Source organism: Sus scrofa, chromosome 15 (assembly GCF_000003025.6).
Source record: "Sus scrofa isolate TJ Tabasco breed Duroc chromosome 15, Sscrofa11.1, whole genome shotgun sequence".
Classification (NCBI taxonomy): domain Eukaryota; kingdom Metazoa; phylum Chordata; class Mammalia; order Artiodactyla; family Suidae; genus Sus; species Sus scrofa.
In genome coordinates, this window is record NC_010457.5 from 66161846 (window position 1) to 66181371 (window position 19526).

Below are 19526 nucleotides of genomic sequence, written 5' to 3' on the forward strand. Positions count from 1 at the left end.
CTTCCAAGAGGCACAGCCATGGATATTATTAGCAATGGCTAAACTTTGATTTTCTGCAGACATCTCAGTAACTATTCCTCCCCTCCACTACAGTTGACATTTACTGCCACATAAAGTTCCTAGCTTAGTCTGGCTGTCAGAGAGCCTGCCAACTAGAGCCACGAGGGAAGCAGGAGGTGGGGGTGGGGGGGGAAGCAGGGAGGAGTCACTAGGACTTGAGGTGCAGATGGATGTGGTGAGAGGGATGGTGAAGGCGATAGGAAGAGGATTTTGACACCACTGCCTTAGGCCTGGTCTCACCCCAGCCCAGGGGTCTTCAGAGAGACAGCAGGGCCCTGGAGTAGCAGATATAGGTTAGAATTCGCTCCCACTCAGCTGAGTAACTCTAAGCTAGTTCACTGGGTGCCAGCCGCCACAGTAAGTGTGCAGTACCCACTTGGCTCCCTGCTCTTTTTAGCACAGCAGCTTTATGACCACTTACATTAGAGCTTGTTCTCACACGGCTTGTAATTGCATCTTCTGTTTTAACATAAAGGCAGTTTGTAGCCGCCCTGGCTGACTTGCGAGAAGCTGTGAAACTCTGCCCCACCAACCAGGAGATCAGGAGACTCCTGGCCCGCGTAGAGGAGGAATGCAAGCAGCTCCAGAGGAGTCAGCAGCAAAAGCAGCAGGGCCCGCAGCCAGCTCCGCCCACCGACTCGGACAATGAAGAGGACACCCCAGCCCCCGGCCTGAGCGACCCCCTGCATCTTGAGGAGGCTGAAGAGGAAGAAACTTCCCCGCAGGAAGAATCCGTTCCCCTGGCTCCAAGGTCCCAGCCGTCCTCATCTGCCCCCTCCCCTTATATCCGAAACCTTCAAGAAGGGCTACAGTCCAAAATCAGGCCAGCATCGCCACAGAATCGGCCCGGAATCTGCAAGCCCCCCAGGGAGCCGGTGGCTCAGCCGGGGCTGACTGTACAGCCCAGCAGGCAGGCTCAGATCGTGAAAACCAGCCAGCACCTGGGATCTGGACCATTAAGCATGAGAAATGGCAGCTCGAAAATGCCGGTCCCCTCTCAGAATCCTCCCCCGAGTCCCATGCCAGGTAGGCTCCCTGGTAGCAGAAACCAGCATCTGGAGGGAGCAGGTCCCTTCACTGTGGGAGCTGCTTCTAGCCACTTTGGAGATCGGCCAGGGCCCAGCCACAGCGTCCAGCAACAAGCCAGTGAGAGTGACGCCACATGCCCTTTACCAAGCAAGATAAAAACTGCAGACAGGCTTCTGCCTCACGCTGCTGTGGCTGTGGATGTGGCCCCTCTAAACCCAGGAGGGCACGTGAGCTGCAGCGACGTGCGTCACCCAGCCTCCCTCACCAGCTCAGGCTCTTCCGGTTCCCCGTCAAGCAGCATCAAGATGTCAAGTTCAACCAGTAGTTTGGCTTCAAGCAGCAGTTTTTCAGATGGCTTCAAGGTCCCAGGGCCAGATGCTCGAATTAAAGACAAGGTTGGGAACCAGATTCCGAGCGGCACAGCCGAGCACAGACCACGCAACACTCCGTTCATGGGCATCATGGATAAGACCGCGAGGTTCCAGCAGCAGGGCCATCCTCCTAGCCGCGCCTGGCACTGTGCAGTGCCAGAAGGGCTGCTGACAAACTCACCTTCTGCAGCTGGCCTGCAGTCCTCGAACACAGAGAAGCCCTCTCTTAAACAAGCAGGAGGATACAGTAGCCAAGCCAAAACCTGTTCTGTTTCTACCCTGGCTGCAGGTGTCCACAATGGGGCACAGGCAAAGGAGCTAGAAGAAAAGAAGTGCCAAATTCCTGTCCACTGTCAAGACAGCAGGATAACTAAGACTGTTTCTCATCTGTATCAGGAAAGTATCTCCAAACAGCAGCCTCATATCAGCAATGAAGCCCACAGGAGTCACCTCCCTTCAGGAAAACCAAAGCGATCATTTATAGAATCAAATGTGTGAGCCTTAAGAGAGACCCATTTGTAGTATTTGGGAAAACAGTGTGTTGGCTTCTGGTGGTGATTAAATGATTGTTCATGAGGAAAATTACTTTTTAGCTATGTATTTTTCCCCCCAGGGGTGGATCAGATGCCAGTGATATATTAAAAACGTGGGATTAAATTTCTTTGATAAATAGATAGATGTCACCAGAAATAAGAATGCTAACCAGAATTGGAAACCAGAGTAATGTCTATTATGTTAAAAACCTAACACAGCCAAGAAGACATTAACCCATGCTTTTCTCTTATGAAATTGTTTGGTTTTTATCATTTTTCTCCTAGCCTTTGCTATGTGGTAAGATCATATTATTTCTTAGAGAATGTAAATGTCTAGTGATAGGTTTAACTCATGCTATAATATCCAGGTGTTGTGTTATAGAAAACATGGAATTTTTTTCTTTTTTTTTTTTCCAGGGCCGCAGGTGCAGCCTATAGAAGTTACCAGGGTAGGGGTCGAATTGGAGCTATAGCTGCCAGCCATGCCATGCTGGATCCTTACCCCACTGAGCGACGCTAGGGACTGAACCCACATCCTCAAGGATACGAGTTGGGTGTGTTTCCACTGAGCCACAATGGGAACTTCCAAAGATGGAATTTTCAAGTTACACTTCCATTGAGGAGTCACATCACTCCCCCCCCTCCCCTGCAAGCCGTAAATGTTACATAGCTTGTTTGTTTTTCAAGCAAAATATGAGAACATCCAAGTATTGTTCCCTTCATAGCTTATGTTTAACTTCTGTTATGGTTTTCATTAAAAATATTTTAACAGCCCCTCTTGGAACTATATTCCTACTTCAAGGTGTTCTTAATATTTGGAAACAGTACAAACCGTTTGGAATCATGACGGGTGGTTAAGTTGAATTTAGACTTAAATACTAGGAATATAGCATTCTCGGTGACATGTAAATTAGCTCTCAACTGGTTCCCAAACTGCTTTTATCAATGATGGCACTCCTGGACCAAGCCTTCCAAGGTCCTTTAAGGACAGTATTTAATTTGGATACTTAGGGTGTGGTCAGTTGTTGCTTTTGTTCTATTATACAATTATTATAGTCACATGTTGTACATAGGAAATAGCCAAGTTGTATTCAGACTTGTAAATATAACTATTTCAAAAAGTTAATCTTTTAAAAAAAAGTCATATTTGCATGTTCTTTTAAGCTTTGTCCATGCTGGTTATTGCACTGAATGATATATTATGGCATGTTAACAGTATACCGGTAACAGCACTTTATCTCACTTATATGAACACCTTTGAGGTGCTACTTAAGTCTAAATTGATGCATTATTCATATGTAAAGATAAGGTACAGGAATGAACCTTGATTTAAAGGTATTTTTATATGAAAATGGTGTGCTATTGGAGGATGTTAAAATGCTAGTTTGAGAGAAGTGGGAGTGTATTTGAATGTTGGGGGTGTGAAATTTATTTTCTAGAATTGGGGAGAAGGAAGTTCTATATTTGCAGAATGTTTAAAAATTGAGTAGTTGTAATGATTCCTGTGAGCATCGTTATGGTTTTGTACCAATAGGAATCAGTTGGTTTCATTCTTCAATACTTGTTCCCAAGTGTGTACAGTGTACTTTGTACAGCTTTATCATTTTTTAGAGGCTTTTCATGAGTTCTGCTATAACTACAATGGCTTATTTATTGTTTATTGTTTCCTTTAATATTTGTGGAAGTCTTATTCCTTTGTTATGTAGTTTTGTTTCTGCACAACTACTGTACTTTTCCATATGGAATAAAGAACAATTAATAGAAATTGTTTTGCATTAAATGAAACAATGGATAAGTAGAGAATATCCTGATATCAGCTATATGCCTTGCTTTAATCCTGGGTAATTTCGTTACCCTAAAGAAACAGAAAGCCTGTTTTTACGTTAATACTACCAAATGCATATTTAATTTTACTTTAATAATTTCAGCACAAGGTTGATGACTTCTGGAAATCCCAAAAGAGTTAAGGGTCTGAAATGAGAAGAGTGCATGAGAACATTCCAGATGTCTCCGTTCCAGAAATCCTGGTGTCTGTTTTTACTGTTAACAGGGTTATCATATTATCTTTCAGTTAAAAGTGTATATATACTTGCTTTATGCCCACATATTTCAGTTTCAAAGAAGTATGAATGAGCACAAACATTAAACTGTTGTGATAAAAATCCTGACTTGGAATCTTAAGCCTAAGCAACTGCTGGGGATTGTGTGGTTACTGATATTACTAGCTATGCTAAGTAAAACAAAAAACTGGGTAGGGGGGAAGTTTCTTAGTAGATAAATCTTATTGGATGACTTCCTGTGATGCTGCCTGGGTGACTATTAGAATTTATTATACATTATGATTTTGATAGATTCTTAGTAAATGTATTTGGCCCAACTATTCCAGGAAGTGGTCTCCTTGGAAAGCTGAGGGCTGGGCAGTGGGCAGGCAGGTGAGGGCTGCTCCCACCTAGTCCTGCAGGGCCGAGAAGCCAAGGGTACAGAGGGGCTGTGGGGTGTCCCTTCCTGTGGGTAGTTTTGGATTTGATTTGTCTCGCTTTTGGGTTTGCTTTTTCTGTGGGGAGTTGTCTGCTCTGGTTTGTTTGTATAAAAATCAGAAACACTTTGGTAAATTATTGGCATCTTAGTTTTAAGCCATTTAATTTGACAAGAAACTACTGTAGTGAAACAGAAAATCACCTTCAACACATTTAACAAATAACCATCCGTTGTGTTTTCTGTCATTGACTTCAGGGATTTTCAGTCATTTTTATATGAAAACTGATTAGTAATTTCATATGAAAACTTAAAAATTACTTTTAGTGACTTTTATGTGAAAACTTTGCAAAATAAGTCCATTTTTTTCAAAATATATCTGGTCCAGTGGGCTATATCAGTGTTCAAAGGCCTTGTCTTAGACCTGTTCTCAGACTTCCTCTATAGAATACAAGAGAAAAACACTTTCTAGAACATATTCCCATCCCTTTTTTTTGTCCTCACGTGTAAGAATGTGAGAAGCATGTATAGTATGGAAAAAAAAAAAAAAAAACTTAGATCGCAGATTGTGAATCCTATGAAACAAAGATAAAATTCAGCAACACAGTAGGATGACAGAAATTTTACAAAGCAGTGATTACAGAGAACAGGTATTTGGAGGCTTCCATTGTAGTTGGGCTCTCCATCTTTCTGTGAACATATAGCATATTAGCTATAAGTTTATACAGGGGAAAAGACTGACTATATAATGACATTGCTTTTCCCCTTTTATTTCTGTGTTTTCGAATTTCAGAACTACAATGTGGGTTGGGGTACACACAGAGTCTTGGTCCCTGCCTGCCCTTAGAATTTAGTTCTAATGTGCTTTCCCACTAATGCCTTCCATTCTGGTAAACAACTTGTGACAGGAATAGAGAGTCAATACAATCTCAACTTCTGAGATTGAGGTTTTCTTCTGAGAGAATGCTTATCAGAGTGCTGTATTAGCTATCAGTCTACTGTGTAAAAATATATAGTCACCCTAGTTCAGAATATTATGTGAGAACTTTTAAGAATTTTAAAAGAAAGCTAGTTTGCCACTTCCTGTTTCAGCAAAGTCCACAGATAATTATCTGTGACAATTTATTTCACCTAACTTGTACCTAGGTTTGGACAGTGGGGGAAAAAACATTACCATCTTGCAAACAATTTAACAAAATTATTCATTAAATATGTCAGTGATTTTTCTCAATTTAGTCATAAAACAGATCTACAATTATTTTGCTAAAAATTCTCTTTAGGAGGATTCCAGGGAGTTTTCAAATGAATGGCTATTAACTAGAATTTAAATACCTGTTATAGTCTAAATTATCCCAAGCTTTGGTTATAATGGAATATGATCTATATAGTAAGAATAAATTTGAGCACTAAAATTTAAAGTCAAAGTATATAACTTTATTTCTCTACGGATTAAACCTTTTTTTGCTACTAAAAAGACTTTTATAGTGAAAATAGAAAAGTTGTGTTATTTAGTCCATATGTTTTAAAGAATGAAAAGACTAAATCATTTATATAGATAACTACATTCACCTTTCTCCTTCTGTTTCACTGTTAATAATGTCTGATTAGTATTTACCTTTAAATCATTCAAATGAGATCACAGAAGATATAAATAACACGATATAATATAAAGTTTTATTTTTGATGTGTCTCTAGCCATCGCTCAATGGCCATTTTCAGAGTCCTATTTGGCGTCAGTACCACTGAAGGAAGAACAAGATTTGTCATGGGACTCGTACGTTTCTTTTTGCTGATCCAATTTTCCATCGCTTCCTTTTCGTATGAATAGCCATCTAAAAAAGAAACCACATACACAAATTACTCGCCCTGCAGGAAAGGGAAGTTAGTATTACTAAAATGAGTATAAAAACTCCATTGCCAAGGCCTTTATTGTGACCTAAGTGGTATTTTGTCTTGTGCCACTACTCCCAAAATATTTCTGCTACAACATCCTAAGTTTTATCATTTAAGATGCTTGAAGACTGCACAGATTACCTTGAACAGTGTCAAAAAGCTGAAAAAAGGACCCTGCCAAAAAGTTCAGATGTAGCACAAAGGAAGAAAGGAAACAAGGCAGGTAGAGGAGAGTGCAGTGGATATACAGTGCCCATTAGGCTGTGAGCTGTGTGTCTATTAATGTGGCTAAAGATGGGAGCAGAGAGCGCTAGGGATAACTTGGCAAACTTGCTGACACATTGAGATCAGGAACAGATACCTAGAGATTACAGAGCTCATCCCACTGAGGACTTGACAGTAAAGGGATCTATGATGACAAAAAAAAAAATTAAGATCCACAGGCTAAGGTTTCAAATACCATGTTCTTATAAAATCCTTTGGTTTTGCACCTGTAAGGGTTGGAGTTTTGACGTCACTACATTTTTATACTCATAGCTTTTAAACTGAAAATTTTAGTCCTAATTACATTTACATATTAACCTCTTTGCTTAAATCTGCAGGGCATGCAACTGTTTTAAACTAATACTGCCAATATATTACTAACGTAAGACTGAAAGATTTTTAATTTTTCTTTTTGGGTTTTTCTGTCAACAAGATAGAGCCACTAGGGTTGTCTAATAGTAATAATAATTGAAAAAATAATGCTTATGATTGTTACTGGACACTTAATTTGGCCCATTTGCTTCCCTTTTTGCCTCCCAATCTCCAGAGACTGGTTTGTTTTTCATGATATATTTTAACATTTAAGTGGTTTTCAAGTAAAATTAAACAAGTCCTATTAAGAGGAGTCCAGGAGTTCCTGTTGGGGCTCAGCGGGTTAACAATCCAAGATCTCTCCTCGAGGATGCAGGTTCCATCCCTGGCCTCGCTCAGTGGGTTAAGGATCTGGTGTGGCTGTGGTGTAGGCCAGCAGCTGCAGCTCCGATTCAACCCCTAGCCTGAAACTTCCATATGCCGTGAGTGCAGCCATAAAAAATAAGAAAAGGAGTCTCTCTCCAACCCATGTCCGTCCCTTCTCATGTAAGTATGTTAGTTTTTGTTTACCCCTTTTGAAAATATAAGCAAACATACATGTACATATGCAGTACTTATACATTCTTGCATAAAAGTTGGGCCCCACACTATTTTGTACCTGACCGGTTTTTCTCTTAACCATACCTTAACGTTTTTATTCTCCCACAGTACTCTGCTGTATGGATAGACATCTGGGTTTTTTCCAATATCTTTTTACAAACAGTGCCATAGTGAATACTCTTATCATTTAGGGAGAAATTCTAGAGGGAGGGTTGCTGTATCAAAAAGTAAATGTATATGATTTCACTAGTTATGCCAATACTTCCACAGGAATTCTACCATTTTTATTCCCATTAGTAATGCTGACGAGAGTGCCTGAATCTCCCCCACGGCCCTACCAAGAGAAGAGATTGTCAAACTTGGTTTTGACCAGTCTCTTTTGAGCAACGGTACAGTATATCGGGTAGTTTTAATTTATTATGAAGGAGAAAGAGCATTTTCTCATGTTTAAGAGCCATTTGCTTTTCTTTATCCTGACCATATTTTTGGCTCATTTTTCTATTAGGTTACTCCTAAGTTTGGAAGATTTACTATATTTGAGTTTTAACTGACAAATAACATAGTTTCAGGTGTACAACATGATTTTATGCATATATTTGATCTCAAAATGATCACAGTAAATCTAGTAAATATCACAGCTACAAATTTTTCCTTCTCTCTCTGATGAGAAACTTTTAAGACCTACTTTAAAACGTCCTAATATATTATATGGTATTCTTACCTACAGTCACAATGCTATACACTGCATCCCCAGGACGTATTCATTTTATAACTGGAAGCTTTGCCTTTTACTATCTTAATCTATTTTACCCATTCCTATCCCCTACCTCTAGCAACCACCAGTCTGAGTTTGGTGTTTTCAGATTCCACATGTGAGGTCTTTCTCTGATTTATTTTACTAAGCAAAACGCCCTCAGGCTCCATCCAAGAGCTCACAAAAGTCAGGATTTCCTTTTTTTTTTTTTTTTTTTTTAATAATGGTTGACTCTGTGTGTGTGTGTGTGTGTTCTTTATCCATTCATCCACTGATAGACACTTAGGTTGTTTGCATGGCTTAGTTATTATAAATAATGTTCCAATGAATATGGGTGCAGGTATTTTTTTGTTTTTTGCTTTTTGGGCTTTTTAGGGCCACATCCACAGCACATGGAGGTTCCCAGGCTAAGGGTCAAATTGGAGCTACAGCTGCCAGCCTACACCAGCCACAGCCACAAAGGATCCAAGCCGCATCTGTGACCTACACCACAGTTCACAGCAACGCTGGATCCTTAACCCACTGAGCGAGGCCAGGGATCGAACCCACAACCTCATGGTTCCTAGTCAGATTCGTTTCTGCTGCACCATGATGGGAACTCCAGATTGCAGGTATCTTTCTGAGGTATGATTTTACTTCCTTCAGAAAAATACCCAGAATTGGAATTGTTGGGTCATATGGTAATTCTATTTTTAATTTTCTGAGGAACATGTATACTATTTTCCATAGTGGTTGCAGCAATGTATGTTCCCACCAACATTGAACAAGACTTCTCTTTTCTCCACAGCCTAACAGTTATGAAGTGCTATCTCATTGTGTTTTGATTTGCATTTCTCTGGTGATTGAGAAAAGTTGAGCACTTTTTCATGTGCCTGTTGGCCATCTGTGTGTCTTTGGAAAAATGTCTATTCAGAACCTCTGCCCACTTTTTCTGCCGATTTTTAAATGATTTCTTGCTGAATTATTTTTCCATAAATATTGAATATTAAAACTTACCATATATATATGATTTGCAAATACTTTCTCCCATGTAGTAGTTTGACCTTTCATTTTGCTGATGATTTCCTTTGCTTTACTGAAGATTTTTAGCTTGATGTAGTCCCCCTTGTTTATTTTTGCTTTTATTGCCTTTGGTGTCACATCAAAAAATCACCAAGACAGATGTCAAGAAATTCATCACCTACACCTTTCTTGTAAGAGTTTTATGGTTTCAAGTGTTAACATTCAAGTTTTTAATCCAATTTGAGCTGAGTTTTTGTATACTGCAAGATGATGATCCAGTTCTGTTCTTTTGCATATGGCTGTCCAGTTTTCCCAATAGCATTTACTGAAGAGACTGTCCTTTTCCCATTGTATATTCCTGATTCCTTTGTTGTAAATTAACTGATCATATGGGCTTATATCTGGGCTCTCTATTCTGTTCTGATCTGTGTATTGGTTTTTAAGATAATACCATACATACTGTTTTGATTATTACAACTGTGATACAGTTTGAAATCAGGAAGGGTGATGCTTCCAGCTTTGCTCTTCTCAAGATTACCTTGGTTATCTGGAGTCTTAGGTGGTTTCATGCAAATTTTAGGATTGTTTTATTTCTGTGAAAAAATGCCATTGCAGTTTTGATAGAGATTGCATGGAATCTGTAGATTGCTTGGGTAGTATAGACATTGTAACAATATGCTTATCCATGAGCACAGAATATCTTTCCATTTGTGTTGTCTTCCATTTCATTAATGTCTTATAGTTTTCAGTATACAGGTCTCTCACCTCCTTAAATTCCTAGATTTTATTCTTCTTGATACAACTGCAAACAATTGTTTTCTTTTTCTGTTAGCTTGCTACTAGTATACAGAAACCCAATTGGGTTTTGTATACTGATTTTTGTAAACTGAAGCTTTATTGATTAGTTTTATGTTATCTGCAATAGAGACATTTTTACTTCTTTTCCAATTTGGATGTCTTTTATTTTTCTTGCCTAAATGCTCTGGCTAGGACTTGCAATACTATGTTGAATAAAAGAGGTGAGAGTAGGCATCCTTGTCTTGTTCCAAATCTTAGAGGAAGGGAGTTCAGCTTTTCACAGGGTACAATGTGAGCTGTGGGCTTATCATCAACAGCCTTTATGTTGTTAAGGTATGCTCCCTCTATGCCTGCTTTTTTTTTTTTTTAAAGTGATAAATGGATGTTAACTTTTGGCAAATGCTTTTCTACGTCTATTGAGATGGTCATATGATTTTTGTCCTTCACTTTGTAAATATTGTATATCACATTTAGAGATGTTGAATTATCCCTTGCATCCCTGGAATAAATCTCATTCGACCATGGTGTACGATCCTTTTACTATATTGTGGAATTCTGTTTGGTGACATTTTGTTGAGGATCTTTGCATCTAATGGTTATCAGTGATATTGGCCTGTAGTTTGCTTTTCTTGTGGTGTTGTGTGGTTTTGTTATCAGGGTGATGCAGGCTCTTAGTGTTAGGAAGTGTTCCTTCCTCTTCTGTTGTTTGAAAGAGTTTGAAAAGGATTGATATTAATTTTTTTAAATGTTTATTTCACCCATGGAATATTGACATTTTTCAATGTTTCTACTTACTTCCTTTGGGTTTTGAGTCCAGGTAATCAAGGAATTTACCTACATTTTCTTCTGAGAATAATTTTCATTTTTTATATGTCTGATTCATTTGAAATTGAAATGTATATTATGAAGCCAGTATTTATCCTTTTCCATATGGCTAGTTTATTAGACCAATTGTTTACATTCTTTATTTTTCCCACTGATTTAAAATCTGTTTTATCATTCACTAAATTTCCAAATGGATGAATTTCTGGACTTTTAAAAATTATTTCCCATTAAATTTGTCTATTTTTGTACCAATCCCACATGTATTCTTCATAGAGGAATTTATAGCATGTTCTATCTAATATCTAGTAGGGTTATTTTATAATTTCTAGGTGTTTTGTTGTATGTACCTTCCAATGGAACTTAATTATCACCACCTTCTATATTTCTCAGAAAAAAAGTGACATCTTGTTAATGATAAGTCTTCCTATCAGTGTGCTTTCCTTTCTTTCCAAGTAAACTTTACAAGGATATTTTATGGTTTTCTTCCTGTTGGTTTGGTATTTTTTTTTTTTTTTGATCTTTTTGCCATTTCTTGGGCTGCTCCCACGGCATATGAAGGTTCCCAGGCTAGGGGTGGAATCGGAGCTGTAGCCGCCAGCCTACACCAGAGCCACAGCAGCACGGGATCTGAGCCGCGTCTGCAACCTACACCACTGCTCACAGCAACGCCAGATCCTCAACCCACTGAGCAAGGCCAGGGATCGAACCCACAACCTCATGGTTCCTAGTCGGATTTGTTAACCACTGAGCCACAACGGGAACTCCAAAGGTTTGGTAAATTTTTCCATATTTTTTATATCTAGTGCTTTGTTTTTGTTACTGTAAATTAAGTCTTCCATCCTACCTTTTAACTGCTTTTTGTTTATACACACACAAAAACACAAAGACAATTGATACTTCGTTGATCTAACTTGCTAAATGCCAAGCGTCCCTGTTAACCTATTATGCCTTAGCCCTAACATGTAGGTGATGCTGTGAACCACTTTTATGCTTTGACAACTGGCTCCTTGTTAAATCCTGCAATAGGATTCCTCTAGGGGGAGACAAAAACAGGATGAAGGCTCCTACCAGTGTTACGCTTGGTCGGTCGGGGCAATTGGTTTTACTCATCAAACTTTATTTGCTTCATTGTACATACTGCCCCAATTTGTCTTACCCTTCTTCCTTTAGAGAAAGAAGCACCCACTGGGTAGCTCCCCTTTCTTAGAAGCCCAGGTTCTGGTTCTGAGAGACCCATGTGAGGTTCTAATAACCTCAACTTAGCCCCTTTGTTTTGGAGTCCTGGAGAACAGCATTGCTTTCTGTAGATACTGTTAACCACCTTTTGTTTTTGAGATATACTTCACATACCATAAAATCTACCTTTTGAAGTGTACAATTCAGTGCTTCTTAGGATAATTCAGAGTTGTGCAACCATCACTGTATCTAAAATTTCATTACATTTTCCATCAGCAGTCGCTCTCCTCTCCCTCAGCAACCACTAATCTACTTTCTGTCTCTATGATTTACCTAGTCTGGACATTTCCTATAAACAGAATCATACAATCTGTGGCCTTTGGTCTCTGGCTTCTTTCACTTAGCATAATCTTTCCAAAGTTTATCTATGTAGCACATAAGTATCTATTCCCTTTTACAGCTAATTAATATTCCACTGTGTGGATATACCATTTTATTCGTCCCTTCATCCAGTGATAGGACATTTGCATTATTACCACTTTTTGGCTATTAACAATAGGGCAGCTATGAATATTTAAGGGCAACTTTTTTATATGAACATATCTTCAATTCTCTTGGATAAATATCTAGGATTATAATTGCAGGGTCACCTGGTAACTATGTTTAACTTTCTGAGGAACTGCCAAACTGTTTTCAACAGCAGCTGCACCATTTTCCATTCCCACCAGCAGTATTTCTGCACATCCTTGCCATCTCCTATCTTTTGATTCTAGTCATCCTTGTGAGCCTGAAGGTGGTGTCTCATCATGGTTTTGACCTTCATTTCCTTAGTGATATAGGCCTTTTCCAGTGCTTCTTAGTCATATGTATATCTTCCCTGGAGAAAGGCCTATTCAAATCTTTTGCCTGTTTTTTTAATTGGGTTGTCTTACTATTGAGTTGTAAGAATCATTTGAGTAGGAAAATATACTCTATTTTTATTTATGAAAAGCTGATACATAATGAAATCTCAATCTTACCTATCACACTGGCCTATTATGGATATATAATGTGCATATTCATATTACAATGTGAAATATTGTGAGTTATGACAGCTAATTCATTTGCCACCAGGCTAGATACATCTGATAACAGCATGATTTAAACCTTCCAGGTAAAAGGGGGTCCACTTTTGTTATTAATTTCTGAGTTACACTCCACCGTGGTGACACAATGTTATTTTTGTTATTTCTGGTGACAGGTTCAAAAAGAAGGTGTACTTTCTATCTTGGACTGAGAGGTATGACCAAGTCTGTTACTGTGCTGTATTTCTCCTTTTACTGTCTGTAGTTTCTGCTCTACGCTGTGTTTGGGACTGTATAGCTAGGAATGGTTGTCCTTACTGAGAATCATGGTCTTCAGTATCACAGAGCATCCACTGTCATATAAGGTTTTTTTGGAATTCTACTTTTGCAGGCAAGTATATAATTGCTTTATTTTTAGTTACAACTGTCTCATCTTTGTCTATTTTTTTTATTTCTAACCTTTCTGAATCCTTGTTTAAGGTTGGATTGCACTTTGTGAAGCTAAGTCATCTCTTTAGGGATGAGTTAGGCCAAACTGTTTATTATTACCAGTATGTTTGGTAATAGTTCAGTCATTCTTATATTTCTATAAATCACATATAAATTCTTTATAGGACCTGGTTTCTTCCATTTTGATGCTTAGGGAGACTTGTATTTCTGATCTACTGGGCTACCTTTTGATTAGTGTCTTTTAAAAAATGAGACCAAGGGGAGTTCCTGTGTGGCACAGCAGAAATGAATCCAACTAGTATCCTTGAGGATGCACGTTTGATACCCGGCCTCAGTCAGGGGGTTGGGGATCTGGCATTGCTGTGGTGTATGTCGCAGACATGGCTCAGATCCTCTGTGGCTGTGGCGTAGGCTGGCAGCTGCAGTTCCAATTAGACCCCCTAGCCTGGGAACTTCCATATGACTTCAGTGCGGCCCTTAAATAATATTCTTGGTCTTTTTTCTTTTTTTTTTTTGTCTATTGATTCCTTATCATATATTCAAATTAGCTAGTAGTCTTTTTCTCTCCCCCAGTGTCTAAATTTCAAATAGGCTTTTACTTAATTAATAATCAGTAAACTTATTCAACTTTCAATATACTCTACTCTCCATGTATATAATAATTGTATTATATCTACATTGTTAAAGCATATTATCATCATAAAGTATTTTGTCACCTTTAATTGAATTCACTTAAATCAGTAATTTTTACGTGCCTGCCTGGGCTGTCACGTTCTTGGATGGTAGCAGTGTGTAAAATGTCAACCCATTTAATCTACAGAGGTACAGGCTTACTACTGTAGGAAAGTCAGTTACATTGGTCACAGATAACCCTAAAGTTTAATATCAACTTTCTATCACTCTAAAGAATCACTATTTTATAATACCACAAACAGTTTTCTAGTGGTGACAAATATATTCCCTAAAACATCTGGTTAACAGAGAAAGCAAGAATTCTGAGCAGGGTCTACAACATTGGTAATTATATACAAGCTTTCAAACTTTTCCACCAAAGTTCATTCCTGAGCAGTAAAAGGGATTATCAGAGCTACAAAGGAAGGCCCACTTCTCCACTCCACCCCTCACATACACAGCCTTTCATGTATAAATGAAAAGCACTAAAACACTAATGAAAAACAACTACAGCTGACTGTGTTTCTTTTAAAAATTTATGTCTGAAGTTTACTACAACTAGGGTTAGTATTTTTCCCTAGTGATATGTATTTGATTTCAAATAAGCTATTTTTAAAAGAAAATACATACTGCACATTACATTCAGTCTTAAGCTTGTTTTCTCAAATTTTTAACTGAACTAAGGATTTTTAAAACTTTCAGTAATTTTTTAAAATTATTTTCACCCAGACAGTTCTCAGCTAAACAATATTTAACAATTCTCTATTCACAGAATTTTACTTTGCATTTAATATATTCAGAAGATTAATTTCTAGTAAGATACCAAAAGCAGTAATACTTATGAGATTTATTCACTCCATACACTTCTATTTCTAATAATAAGCACACCCCTAAATTTCTTGCTACATTATACTTAGAAATGGTGACCAAAAGAAGCACCTTTTAACATGGGTCACTGGCTTTTACAGGTTCAAATGGCTCTGTCCTAGTGAATAGTTCAAGTGAAAAATATTAGCTCACAGGCCTGGGCTCTGAATTTATAATACATCTGTTGCCCAAGTTGTTAGCTCACTGCTGCCCACCTGCTGTCCTGAGAAAGACAAAGCAAACCCAACACTTTTTTGGAGCTTTGTACCTTCCTCCTGTACTGGACTCCCACAGGTAACACCTGACTGAAGATGAGCATGCAGAAACAAAGAGCAGGATAAGATCACACCAGCCTCAGAAACTGAAAATGGATACAACCTGTGAGTATTTCTAAAAAGGGGAATGAATCTAAGAAACAATGTGCTATGAGAGAGAAACATTTAATACTCTGCAGTTAATTGTGTATCATTAGGCTGTTCCAGGTCCCTGTTACCTGTGTGGTTTAATTGTACAACCTTATGAAGAAACTGATGCATGGCCTGAGTAACTTTCCAAGGTTATGCAAGTAAGGACTGACAAAGCTGGGATTTAAACCCAAGCAGTCTGGCTCCAGAATCTATACCCCTTAATGTGCATGCTAAATCAGATTTCCTGAAATGATAAATATAGTCATTGATATTTTGAAAAGAAAATCCCAATAGGAAGGTTAAATAACATTAAGACAATGCAGAATAGATGACTGGTAGGCAGGTGTGAGAAGGTGGACAGAATGAGAATAGCTGAATGTTTTCCACAACTGATAAAAGGCACAGAATTTCATTCAAAAAACAGTATGCCCTGAACAACAGAAATAAAAATAAAGAAAAACTGAAAAAAGCACCAAACAAAAGACACCACAGACTGTATTCTCTATACATAACTGAGATAAAACACTATGAAGGCTTTAGAGAAAAATAAAAAATGATCAGATAGGGTTTATTAGGTTTTTTCAATTTAGAAATGAACTACAAGTGTGAACATTTTTCTAAAAATGAATTAACATTTTTAAATGTTCAGAACAGACCTGAAAGGAAAAAAAGAATAGATGGAAAGCCTGACTGCTGCACAGAGCTGTCATTCCCACTCCTCACTCCACTCCCAAATTAACATTTAGTTTTTAGGTTTTCTGTAATTCTAATCAGTGAGATTTTTTTCTGTAGCATAACAAAATGACTCTAAAATTTACCTGGAAAAAAATTTAACTGGAGGTCAAAATGGACCAAAATTGGACAAGTCAATTGAATAATAAAAAGTTCAAAAAATAATAGGTAAGCATAATTAAAACTAGAAATTTTAAATATGGGAGTGGATATCAGTATTAAGATTTATCCAACATGAATATTTAAACAAGTATATCTATATATACAATATGACTGAGGACTTTTTTTTTTTTTTCTACATAATTACTTGGAGAAATTTCTTAACAGAGTTAGTTAATTTCAGAGTTAGAGTTAATTTATGACATATCCATACCATGAAATACTGTCCTGCAACTGAGGATGAAATAGTTCTGGGTATACTATCTGATATATTAAGTAAATAAAAGCAATTTTTTAAACGATGTATCATTGCAATTGTTTTACAAAATTATAACATGATAGAAAAATATCTGGAAGGATATACCAAGGTACAGAAGAGTCTCCACATTTTAAAAAATATGTCTGAGTTGCTTAAGTGTTTTTCATCAAGCACATGCTGCATTTATAATTTAAAAGGGCTGGTGGAAAATATTATGTAAGAATGCTGAAATATATGCAAAAACAGATCTCAGAAGTTTTTGAGACAGTTGATTCAACAGATACAAGGTACAGGCCTTCCACAACACTGGTGGAGATGGGTGGGGGAGGTCAAAAAAAGAAAACCCAAGTGATCCATTCATGAAAGAAGGTGGAAAAGGGAATTAGAAAACAAAGGAAATTGGTGCAGTTCTAGTAAAGATAGAGTTGAATTAATTTTTTAAAAACTCAATCCTGTGTTTCCACAGGGAACACTTAACAAAACAAAGTAACACAGGAAGGTTAAAAACAAATGGATGGTGACTCACTGGGGATTATGATAAAGAAAGCTACTACCAAAAGGTTATTTACGGTATGATGCCACCCATAAAATGCTTTTGAGATGACCAAATTTTAGAAACAGGACAGACTGCGGTGGAGGTGGGAGGGGAGCAGGCAGGGGATGGATATAGTTATACACAGACAACCAGAATCCTGGTAAGTTTGGAACTGTCTTGACTGGATATTGATACTCAAAGTTCCAAAGGGACAAAATTTTATACAACTTAACACACATTTGGGGAAATCTAAATAAAATTTGTGGACTGCAGCAATGTTAAAACCCTGGTTGTAATATTATAATATTATCTGCAAAATGCTGCTGGTGAGGGAACTGAGAAAAGTTCAAGATATTGCTTAAAGAATTGAATATGAATCTACAATCACTTAAATAAAAATTTTTTAATTTTTTTTTTTTAATCTTTTTAGGGCCGCATGCATGGCACATGGAAGTTCCCAGGTCAGCCGTCTAATCGGAGCTGTTGCTGCTGGCCTACGCCACAGCAATACCAGATCCAAGCTGCATCTGTGACCTACACCACAGCTCACAGCAACGCTGGATCCTTTCTTAACCCACTGAACAAGGCCAGGGATTGAACCTGCAACCTCATGGTTTGTAGTCAGGTTCGTTTTTCGCTGTGCCATGACTGGAACTCCAAAAATAAAATTTAAAATAAAAGGGTAATACTACAAAGGTTAAAATGAAAAACACAGGCAATACTAAATGTACATAAGGCTACAGAGCAAGGAGAATTCTCATACATAGCTGGTGGAAGTGTAAACTGATTCAACCATTCTGGATAACAACATATACCCACCCCTAGGAATATACCCAATAGAAATGCATTATGTACATTCACAAAAAAAAAAAAATTATTAAAGGTTCCTGGCAGCACTATTTATAATAGCCGACAATATCTACAACAAAATGAATAAATAAAATGTACTGTATTCCTGCCTGAGAATGAACAGATTGCTCCTTTGTCCAGTGTGAACAAATCATACACCTATGATACTTGACGAAAGAAACACAGACCCAAAAGACATACTTTCTGATTCAATCTAGATGAAGCTGAATAAAAATATGCTTTTGATTAATGCTGCCACAATGGTAATTAACCTTGAAAAACTTATGTGAAAATTCCTGATGTATACCTATGTTTATTTTTAAAATATAAATATACCATGCAACTATTTAAAAAACAAGAGCCAAGACTGAAATGAATGAGACAAAATTCAAGACAAAAACGTTAAATGATGTAACAAGTATATTTTAAGATGATAAAAATGCAAACCTCTAAGACAACACTCACAAATCTAATTTTAAGAATTAACCTATTAAATACTAGATTTGATTTAATAATTAAATTTGTGCTTAAAAATTCTACAAAAAAATTCATACCTAGATAACTTCACTTATAAATTCTAGTGAACATTTAAGGAAAAAACAGCAATATCATACAAACTCGAAAAATAGAGGAGAGAAAACATTTAGTAATCATTTTATGAGTCCTGAATTACCCTCATACCATGTCAGACAGACATTACAAGAAAACTACAGCTAAGATCCCCTCATGAACACAGACACAAAAATACTGGAAGTAGGGAGTTCCTGTTGTGGCTCAATGGTAATGAATCTAATAACCAGGAAGACTTGGGTTCAATCCCTGGCCTTGCTAAGTGGGTTAAAGATCCAGCATTGCCATGAGCTAAGGCGAAGCTTACAGATGTGGCTGTGTCATGGGCCAGCAGCTGTAGATCCAATCTGACCCCTAGCCTGAGAACCTCTACATGCCATGGGTGCGTCCCTAAAAAGACAAAAAACAAAACAAAACAAAAAACTGAAAGTATTACCACATCAAATCCATCAATATGTACAGAGGCTAATTCAGACTCCACATAAACATGCGGAGAGGGAACATAACATAATAAAGGCCATTTATGACAAACCCACAGCTAACAACATACTCAATAGTGAAAAGCTGAAAAGCTTTTCTCTAAAATCAGAAATAGGGAGTTCCCGTCGTGGCACAGTGGTTAACAAATCCGACTAGGAACCATGAGGTTCGAGTTCAATCCTTGGTCTTGCTAAGTGGGTTAAGGATCCAGCGTTGCCGTGAGCTGTGGTGTAGGCTGCAGATGCGGCTCAGATCCTGTGTTGCTGTGGCTCTGGAGTAGGCTGGTGGCTACGGCTCCGATTAGACCCCTAGCCTGGAAACCTCCATATGCCGCGGGTACGGCCCTAGAAAAGGCAAAAAGACAAACATAAAATCAGAAATAGGACAGGG

General features: G+C 37.9%; 2 protein-coding genes across 17 annotated transcripts in view; one reads left to right on the forward strand and one right to left on the reverse strand.

Annotated features, from left to right (window-relative positions):
• TANC1 (tetratricopeptide repeat, ankyrin repeat and coiled-coil containing 1) overlaps window positions 1–4155 on the forward strand; it is a 245833-nt gene extending 241678 nt beyond the window's left edge. For all 11 annotated transcript variants that reach the window (XM_021074763.1, XM_021074760.1, XM_021074762.1 and 8 more), the window contains one exon: window positions 536–4155. In XM_021074763.1, coding sequence (XP_020930422.1) covers window positions 536–1958 — 1423 coding nt within the window. In that variant the 3' untranslated portion in view covers window positions 1959–4155. The remainder of the gene's footprint in view (window positions 1–535) is intronic.
• WDSUB1 (WD repeat, sterile alpha motif and U-box domain containing 1) overlaps window positions 3356–19526 on the reverse strand; it is a 74003-nt gene continuing 57832 nt past the window's right edge. For 2 of the 6 annotated variants that reach the window (XM_021074784.1, XM_021074782.1), the window contains exon 11: window positions 5885–6300. In XM_021074784.1, coding sequence (XP_020930443.1) covers window positions 6143–6300 — 158 coding nt within the window. In that variant the 3' untranslated portion in view covers window positions 5885–6142. Of the gene's footprint in view, window positions 6301–19526 lie in introns of all 6 variants that reach the window. The other 4 variants (XM_021074783.1, XM_021074785.1, XM_021074787.1 and 1 more) reach the window with 3 other exon arrangements.